The 9,084-nt window shown below is 57.3% G+C and overlaps 2 protein-coding genes across 2 annotated transcripts in view; one reads left to right on the top strand and one right to left on the bottom strand.

Annotated features, from left to right (window-relative positions):
- Positions 1-4,747, top strand: part of SLC12A3 (solute carrier family 12 member 3) — a 15,155-nt gene extending 10,408 nt beyond the window's left edge. Inside the window, exons 23-25 of the mRNA XM_019550687.1 lie at positions 202-493; positions 856-923; positions 3,926-4,747. Of these exons, the coding sequence (XP_019406232.1) occupies positions 202-493; positions 856-923; positions 3,926-4,067 (502 nt within the window). The 3' untranslated portion in view covers positions 4,068-4,747. The remainder of the gene's footprint in view (positions 1-201; positions 494-855; positions 924-3,925) is intronic.
- Positions 4,748-4,931: 184 nt separating this feature from the next.
- Positions 4,932-9,059, bottom strand: OSGEP (O-sialoglycoprotein endopeptidase; the record flags this gene model as incomplete). Its single annotated transcript, XM_019550686.1, has 10 exons — positions 4,932-5,146; positions 5,701-5,799; positions 6,178-6,253; positions 6,813-6,903; positions 7,210-7,275; positions 7,381-7,459; positions 7,654-7,703; positions 8,491-8,586; positions 8,666-8,841; positions 8,918-9,059. Coding segments are annotated over 10 exons (915 nt in total), but the record flags the coding sequence as incomplete, so codon positions are not given.
- Positions 9,060-9,084: the final 25 nt, after the last annotated feature.

Below are 9,084 nucleotides of genomic sequence, written 5' to 3'. Positions count from 1 at the left end.
CGCTTAGCCGAGGGCACTGGAAAGTCCCGCACACACCCATTGGTGCGAGGAGCGGGGGCAGTGGGCTAGAACAGAGCGGGGCCGATGAGCCAGGGTTGCCACCACCTCTGGAAGAGGAGCGAGGTCAAGCAGGTCCGAGCAGGAGGCGGCGGAGAATCGAGACCCGTGTTCCCTTCAGATTCTCTACTGATGCCATTTCAGCCCCAGAGGTGGGGATACAATCCAGGGATCCTGGCCCCCAGTCCCCTTAGGAAGCAGGCTACCACTTACCCTACTGCAGTCAGGACCCCCCTGGCTCCATCCCGGGGGCCTTGGTGAAGACAGAGCTGTCCCAGCACCCTCCGCTTTGCCTGGCAGCCAGAAGGAGTTTGAGGACCTGCTAGCACCGTACCGGCTGAACGAGGGTCAGCGGGACCCTGAGGCGGTGGAAGCCCTCAAGAAGGAGGCACCCTGGAAAGTGTCGGATGAAGATCTCCAGATCTACAAGAAGAAGGTGAAAACCCGGGCAGCCGGGACACCTGGGATCTACCCCAGCTCTAGTGGGCTAGAGCAGAGCAGTCCAATGCCCTAGCAGCGGTCACAGCCCCCCACCTCCCTTATTGCACTGCGCTGCAAGCTTCCCCAGCATGGCAAGGGCAGGCAACTGAGCACCTGGACAGGTCCCCCCACCACTGTGCTGCGTGTGCAGGCAGGCCCCCTCCCCGAGCGCTGCAGGTGTTGTCTCCAGGGGCAGGGGCAGGATGCAAATGCCAGAAAAGGGAGGTGAGCCCACAGACCCTGCAGTCGGGGCAATGGGAGGGAGCAGGGGGGGCTCACCATGCCAGCCCCTTCATGACCCTTGCTTTGTCCCTCCAGTCTGAGCAGCAGATCCGGCTGCACGAAATCCTGCAGGAGAACTCCCGAAATTCTGCCCTCATTGTCATGTAAGTCCAAGCCCCTTCTCTTCCTGCCCGGGACCGGACGCAGCCCACCCTCCCAGCAGGAAGAGGAACCGGGGGAGGGGGGCAGGACAAGGCGGGGGGTGCCTGGGGGCTGCCGGCCACGGGCTGGGGCAGACTGAGCTGCCCATAAAGGTCTGGGAGGATTCCTTATGGGAGAGATCTCTCCTTCCCCAGAGTCCCTTTCAGACAGGTCAAAGAAGGGCTGGAGCTTGACAGTGGGAGCTAAAGAAAGGCCTTCTCCCCAGACCATTCTCGTAAGGAAGGGGGAGCAGGGTATCTCCCAAGAGCACATTCAAATGCCGCAGTTGGCAACTTCTCAGAGCCACGGGCTGGAACAACCGGGCTGGGGGCTAAGGTGGATGGGGAGCTGCTCCCCACACCTGGCTGCTGCAGCCTGTCTCTTCCCCGCCACCTCTCCCCACACCTGAAATGCAGGGACAGCAAAGCCCCTGGCCAACGAAGCCCCGCCGGCTGCACAGGCTGGACCCGGTGGCACTGCCGTATGTTGCCAGGTCCTATTGTAAAGGATCTGAAACAGGCAGGCGCTGCCATTTTCAAAATGAATTGTTTCTGGGATGTTTTTTTTCCTGTAGGTTGAAAGTCCCTTCTTGATTTTTAAGCATTTTAACAAACTGAAAACCCAAATGCAGCGGGTCAGTTTTGTCAAAATAAAACACCTCAATAGCCTTTTCTCTGCTAGAAACTTCTCTCAGGGTCAAAAAAAAAAAATCCCCTTAAATCCTATTGTTAAAAGCTCAGCTGCTGAAACCCATTTGTACCAAATGAGGAAGTTCAGACTATTTTTTTTTTTTTTTGAACTGGCAAAGGTTAAAAAAAAAATGCTTGTTCTCAGGAAAGAGTATTTTTCCCACAAAAATGTCACGGTGTGTCCAGCCACGAGGTGCGGCCATGGAATAAAAAATAAATAAATAAATGGAGTGGACATACACCTGTGTAAAGCTGCTCCTCTCCAGGGCACAGTGACTGCTCAGGAAGCGGGGAGCGGCTACACGCAGGTGTAGCAGTCGCATCTGCTCGCTTGCTCTACGTTTCGTTCTGGAGTAAATCCAGGCTCTCTTACCATCTATCGGCCAGTTTCTGTAATAGCCCGCCTGCCTGGGAGAACTGGCCGCGTGTCTGCTGTAGTGCTTACCGTCCAGGGCAGCCCTGCACCGCACAGCCCTGCTCCCTGGGCAGGAGGCAGCAGCCCGAGGAGGGAGACCAGAAATACCAGCTGCTGTGGAGCAATAGGGGAACCGGGGGCCACAGCGTAACCCCTTGCGGGCTGCATGCGGCCCAGGGACTGTCATGTGGACAGCTCTGATCCAGGCTCTGGACACCAGGTACAGACATGTGCCTTTGGGGCTGAACTTTCCAAAAGGGCAGCAGCTGTTCCTGTCCCATGTGGACACGCAGGGGGCAGGTACAAATGTAGCAAACCTGCTCCGATTTTCACCCAGGCTGAAGCATGTCAGAGCTGAGCCATTTCAGCTGGTCTGAGCCTAACACCTGGGTGCAAACACATGCAGCAATTGACCTGCTCTCAAACATCCCTGATTTGGACCTGGGCCACACCTGTGTATGAAGGGCACTGGCTCCAATACCAGGCGTGAGAGCAAGCACCCAGGCCACTGTACCTCGTAGTGGGTGAGCTGGGGAGTGCTCGGACTCCTGTTTTGGGGGTTCAGGGGGCGGTGCCCTGTGGCTGGGAGCATGAGCTCATTTTTCTGATTTTCCCCTTGCTTTCCAGCATGAGTTCAGTGAAGCTCAGCAGCCTGCACCTGACTGAACTCTGCAGTGTGCTTGCCTGACTGGGGGTGCCAGGGAGGGGGAAGTGCTTGGAGCCCACACTTCCCAGGTGCCAGGGTCCAGGGGGAACTTAAGGGGGCCACTATGGAGTAGGGAGTGAGGACAGAGCTGGTTGTTAAGACGACAGCTTTGATAGCACCAGTTGTGCAAGGGAGCTCATTGATAAAAAGGGTTAACAAGACTGAGAGAAAAAAGGAGGGCAGGAGGATTTGGGCCACATAGCAGAGCAGCCAGTTACAAGGTGGGTGGGGGATTGGGCAGCAATGCAATGTGGGATGCCTGGAGGACTGAGCCGAGCTGCATGTGGAACACTTGGGGTCCATGCATGAGCTGATCCAAGTCCAAGCTAGCGCTTCGTTTTCCAGGCACACTCTCGAACCATTTCAGGCAGCTTGAAAAGGCTTGTACAGATGCACGATTCAGGCGTGATGTGTGCCTACGCCCAAACAGCACAGAACAGCTGCCGCCCTTTGGAAACGTTCTCCAACAGCTCCAAGCGCACGTGCGTCCATGCCCCGGCAGAACAACTGACACGTTTCTAAGTAAAATACACTTGGAAGCGTTTTAGCCAAGGGCCATGCATGCACCCCCACTTTGGCTGCAACAAATCCAAATGCTGCAGCCTCCTCTACTGTGAGGCAGGGGCTGCAGTGACCTGTGGCTCTGCTCTGTGCACCCCCCCCACTCAAAGATGTGTCAAAAGGTAAGGGGTGGGGGGTGGCACGGAGCAAGGGCACCTCAGCCTCCTTGCTGAAATGGACACTTCAGCCCCCATCCCCTCTACTCCTTTCACCCTCTCTGTGGAAACCTAGTGAGAATTGGCTCTGGAGCTGAAGGTCCCAGCTTGTGGGAGGTCCCCCAGCAATTGTGGGGCAGGGTAAACATCCACCAACAATCCCTTTCTGGAGTATTTGCGTGCCTGTTTCACTTGGAAAGGTCTCACAAAAAATGCAACCTTCTGCATTCCCTGCTCCCCCAAGAGGTCGTACTTGAGCTGGTCAATGAGCCTAAAATGCCACCTTCTGCCTAGTGTCACATGAGGGGATGACCTGGTGCTAGACCTGTCTGGAGAACGCTGCTTTAAAAGAAGCCCTGCCCTAGGCCCCAAATGTGACAAGTGATGGAAGAGATGACCAGTGTCCTCCCGTTCACAATTGCTTCTGCCCTTCTTCCAGGAGCCTGCCTGTGGTACGGAAGGGAGCCTGTCCCAGTGCACTCTACATGGCTTGGCTGGAGATCCTCTCCCGGGACCTGCGTCCACCCATCGCCTTCATCCGAGGCAACCAGCAGGATGCCCTCACGTTCTACTGCCAGTAGCGGCAGTCTGGCAGGAGGGAGAAGGGACTGACTGGAAAAATGGGGTGCAGCCAAGAGGGAGCGGCGGGGAGCCAGGACATGGGAGTGCTGGGAGCAAAAGTCTTGTTGGATTACAGCAGAGTCGGGACTGCAAGCTCAGACTCCAGGGTTTTATCACACAACTTTGGGTCCATTGGGTTAGACTGGGGCTGGTGAAGGTGCTGGGAGTCGGGCCCCCTGAGTTTTGTCCCCAGCTCTGGAGGAAAGTGGAGGCCAGGGGTCCTAGTGACTGAAGCAGGGTGGGAGGACTTCAGAACCAGGACTCCTGGGTTCTGTTCCAGCTCTGGAAGCCGGGTGTAGCCTAGTGAGTTGGGCACTGGGGATCAGCCAGGAGTCTATCCTCAGCACCTGGCCCTACCACTGAAGTAACTACGATTCTCTGCACTGACCAAATATCTGCAATATGACAACACCCATTAGGCAGGATTCAGGCCTGCAAGCCAGTCTCCTCCTTAGGGCCAGGCCTCTCTAAGACAGTGCAAGCAGGAAGCTGTTGTACTGTTGGCCTGTTTAGCCTTCTCTCCGACTCAGCCTGATGGTGGATGGGTATGAACCCTTAGTCCACTTCCCTCCCTCTCTCTCTCTCCATGTACCCAAGTGGGACCTGCTGTAAATATTAAATATTCTTATTTAAAAGCACAGAAGCCTTGTGTCTGAGGGCTGGCTCAATGCGACCCAGGGAGGCTTGTTGCACTAAACGGAGCTGAGAAGTCAGGCTGAGACTGGCAGCAACCTGTAGCGCAAGTCAGGGCAAATTTCGCTGGGTGCCAGGGTGATGCTCCTTGCCCTTGTGCCCATTCAAGGGAGGAAGGAGGTCAACACAGCTACAAAAGCCAACTGCTTTATTCAAAACTTAAACAGCCCCAACCTTGGACCTGGAGGGAGCCCAGCACCTTGAACTGGAAAAGCCCCCGGCTGTGCCTCTTCTGCACCTCACTCCAAGAGTCTCTGGGTGCAGCAGCTGCTGCCAGAAGCCGCCTCGCTCAGCACAGCCAAGGAGTTAATCACGCCAGGTCACCTCGACTTCATCTGTGCGGTACCTACAAGGCACAGACAGGCACATGCAGACTCAGGGGTGTCTACCCCATGCCTACTTGGTTCCAGGCTCCCCCAGCACCGAGGACCCTGTGTCTACAGCTCAGTCCCTACTCCCTCAGGCAGCCTGGTCAGTGAGTGAAGGGAATGACCACTGTGGCGGTCTTGAAACCAGCTTGCCTCCCACTGGAAGGTTGGTCCCAAAGCCTCCCTGCTCCAACTGGTAATTTCCGATCCATGTTTACTCCTGGCCAGTTCATCCCCATTTACCACCAAGCCACGAGCTCTTCTCCCTCTTGTGTGTTAACTAGGTCCCCTTCTCAGCCTTTGTTTTACCAAGTTAAACCAGCCACGCTTTTCTCGCAACTTTCCACCCTTAACCCCCCCAGCAGCCCTTCTTTGCACGTACTGTAAATCAAGATTATCAGTTTTGTATGTGGGTGACCACAACTACACACCAGAGCCCTGATGAGGTCTCACCAAGGCAGCATGCAATAAACAGCACTGATATTTCCCTGCCTTTGCTGAAAGTACCTCGCATGCCACCTTCATCCCATACCTCTGTGTGATCCAGGAATCCTCCAGCGCGGTCACCTGTCCTGAACGAAACATCTCCCAGCCAGCCTGAGCAATCATGGCCCCGTTATCAATACAGAACCTGGGTGAGATGAGAGGCAAGAGCTCCTAGAGGCAGCAGAGTGGGGTCGAAAGGGCTGGAGAGGGATGGGAAGGCAACTCTCCTGGGCTTGACCCCAGCTATGGGAGGGGAGTACAGCCTAGAGAGTTACATAGGGAGGAGCGGTGCAATCTGAAGGCCTGGATTCCTGGGTTCCATCACTGGCTCTAGATGCCGGGGACAGGTAAGGACCCAAAGCCCCATAGCTTTGAAGGCCTTCCTCTTTTCCTGCTGAACAGGGCAGACTTCACCCTTGCCAAAAAACTGTGTCTCGGCCTGATGGGTACCCTGAACCACAGAGCTTGCTCACTGTGGCGTGGCACATGCTAGGGCCTGCCTCTGCTCACTGCTGGTCTTTACCTCTCATCTGTTGCAAACAGCTTGGCACCTCTCTCTGCACACATGATCCCCATCATCTCCTGCAGCCGCAGGTTACCTGGTGGGGAGAGAGGGCAGGGTTAGGGTCCAGCCGGGTCATGGTTCCTGTGTAAAATCACTGGCCACAAGTAACACAAGTCGGAGTGACTTCAGCTAAATCCAGCCTCCATTCAAATGGGCAGTCTGGTGCCACAGGCAGTAATTGCCCTCCAATCACAGCCTGTCTATTGCCAGGTCCCCTGAGCCCCGCATGCAGGCTGGTGTTTGACACGACAGATCCAGTAATGCATCCTGGGTAGCTGAGACCCCTGTAAAATGGCAGGCAGAGAGGGATATGACAGCGGCTGAAAATTGTTGCTGGGGACAGAGCAATTCTGGGATTCCTGGGGAGATCTGTTCATGGGGCAGGTGCTTAGCTGCAGGTTATGTGCGCAGGCGGGAATTTGGCATCACCGTGCCCAGGGTGCTCTGTGCTGGGGATCGAGAGGGTGCAGTCGGAGGGGATTGTTGGGAAGACAGCAGACTGGAGGGCTTGACTGCCGTGGAAACAAGCAGGACTCGGGGAGGGGGGTAGATCTCCAGCTGTGCAATGTATCCTCACCCCCACAGGTACCTACAGCCAACTCCGCCCACAATGAGCACCTCCTGGGAGCCGCAGTGTGCCATGGCCCGCTCTGTGATCTCCACCAGCATTGCAAACACCGTCTCCTGGGGTGGGGGGATACAACGTACACAGCTTTAATACTGCCCCTCGCTACACTCCAGCAACTCCCTCCCGGCCCAGGCTTCCTCCGTAGTTCTGCTTGTGTTAGTCACTTCTAATCCAAAGCCTCTTCTGAGCCAGACTCCACTTCCCCGCAGTCCCGGCACTGCCTCCCATTCCTGCTGGCTCCAGCTCCCTGCACAGCCCAGATGACAGTGCCCTTTGCTCCTGACCCATAGTCACTGCTAGCCCGGCTCTGAGCTCTCTCTCCCCTGACCCACAGCCCCCAGTCAGGCAGGACAGCTTCTCACCTGGAGGGAGAAGCAGAGGTCCTCAGGGGTGCACTCTCCTGATGCCAGCATCTTATGAGACACTTCCTGCAGGGGCAGAGAGGGGGAGTGAGGGCTCCTGGATCCTATCCCCCAGATCTGGAAGGGGAGTGGGATCTAGTGGTTTGGAGCCAGGACTCATGGGTGCTTTACCTCTATGTGGGATAGGATCCCTGAGAATGACACATCCATCCCCTTCACCGTGTAGGGAAGCTCCACCAGCTTCTGACCTCTGTGGAGAGAGGAGACTGTTTTACTGCCCTCCAAAAGCTGGGTACAGACCCTAGGAATCTCAGCTCCCAGCCTCCCCTGCTCTACCCCATTGTAACCCATTCCGCCAGCTTCTCCCTGCAGCTGGGGGAAGGCTCCCAGCGGCTGGATCCTGCCCCCACTCCAGTCCACCAGGCCTTGTGCTTTGCCCCTCACTTTTTTGCCATTTGCTCAATGTTGTAGCCAGGACTGGGGTCATTGGAGATCTAAAACAGACAGCAAAGAAGGGATGTTTGCCTATGGGAGTGCAACGGGACTGCAGTTAAGTAAATGGCCCTCCCTGCTTCTTCCCACCTGTCCATAGCCCGGCTACCATTGGGAGTAAGGTCTGTACTGTCCTGTTCACCCTCGGTCTTTCTGTTAGTATCCTACCAGATCTCCCAGAAACTCACTGGAGCAGGAAGTGGGGCATTTACATTAACACAAGGGTGTCAGATACACAGCCCTAGCATCCAGCCCTGGGTCTGAATCGATGCTGGCTGCCCTGTGGGCAGTGCCCGGGATACACACCGCAGATGGAGCCCGTTGCGGTGCTCCAGGAACAATGAGTATTGCAAACTGTGCCTGGTCCAGGCCCCACGCTGCACAACATCCACGGACGCTACATGCAGCATGGGTCCCAGCGTGGGACCAGCCCATGGGGCAGCCGTGTGGTGCAGGCCCTGAAACAGCCACTGCATGCAGTGCAGCACCTGTTGCAGCTGGCCCAGGATCTGTGTTGCATGTGGCACCTGCTGAGGTGGGACTGTGCTGTCTGTAGTGCCCATCCTGGTCACCCCTGCACGCAGCGGGAGCAAACGCTGCAGGTGCTGGATCCAGCATGGGGGAGAAAGGAGGGCCCAGAGCAGGGGCAGGCAATTATTTCGGACGGAGGGCTGCTTACTGAGTTTTGGCAAGCCATCAAGGGCCGCATGACAAGCAGTCAGGGACAGATAAATATTAATTTTTTAAGAGTTTTAGGGGCCCCACAGGGATGGCCCCTTCCCTTCTCGCCTTGAGTACACGGGCGAAGCGGTCCAGGCAGTTGCCCACAGCAATATCGATGGTCTCCCCGAAGATGCGGTAGCGGCGCTGCGAGTACGCGATGACCTGGGGGCGAAGAGGAGGGGAGAGGCCGGTGAGGACGGAGCACGGGTGCCGGCGGGGGGAGCCGGAGCCGGAGCCGTACCTGCGTGTTGCCGCCACTGACATACAGCACGATGGGGTCACGGGCACCCGTCACCAGCCGTCCCATCTCGATGTGGCCCACGCAGTGGTTGACGCCCAGCAGTGGCTTGTCCCACAGCTGCGCCACCGTCCGCGCCACTGCCGCCACCACTGCCAGCGGCGCGCCCATGCCCGGCCCTGCGGCGGGGACGGGACGACGCATCAGTGTCTGCCCGCCCTGGCACTGCCCGCCCCACCCCGGTGCCCGCCCTACCTTTGGTGAAGGCCACGCAGTCCACGTCGCAGGGGCGCAGGCCGGCCTCACGCAGCGCCTCCGCCAGCAGCTCCAGCAGGCAGGCGCGGTGGTGCCGCGCGGTGTGCCCGGGCAGGAACCCTGCCAGGGGGCCACGAGCGCGTCACACTGGGGATGGGGGCCACGGG

The sequence above is a fragment of the Crocodylus porosus genome, unplaced genomic scaffold, assembly GCF_001723895.1.
Source record: "Crocodylus porosus isolate Cpor-Errol unplaced genomic scaffold, CroPor_comp1, whole genome shotgun sequence".
NCBI classification, from domain to species: Eukaryota; Metazoa; Chordata; order Crocodylia; family Crocodylidae; genus Crocodylus; species Crocodylus porosus.
Note: the sequence above shows the minus strand (reverse complement) of the source record. Positions and strands in the feature narration are given on the sequence as shown.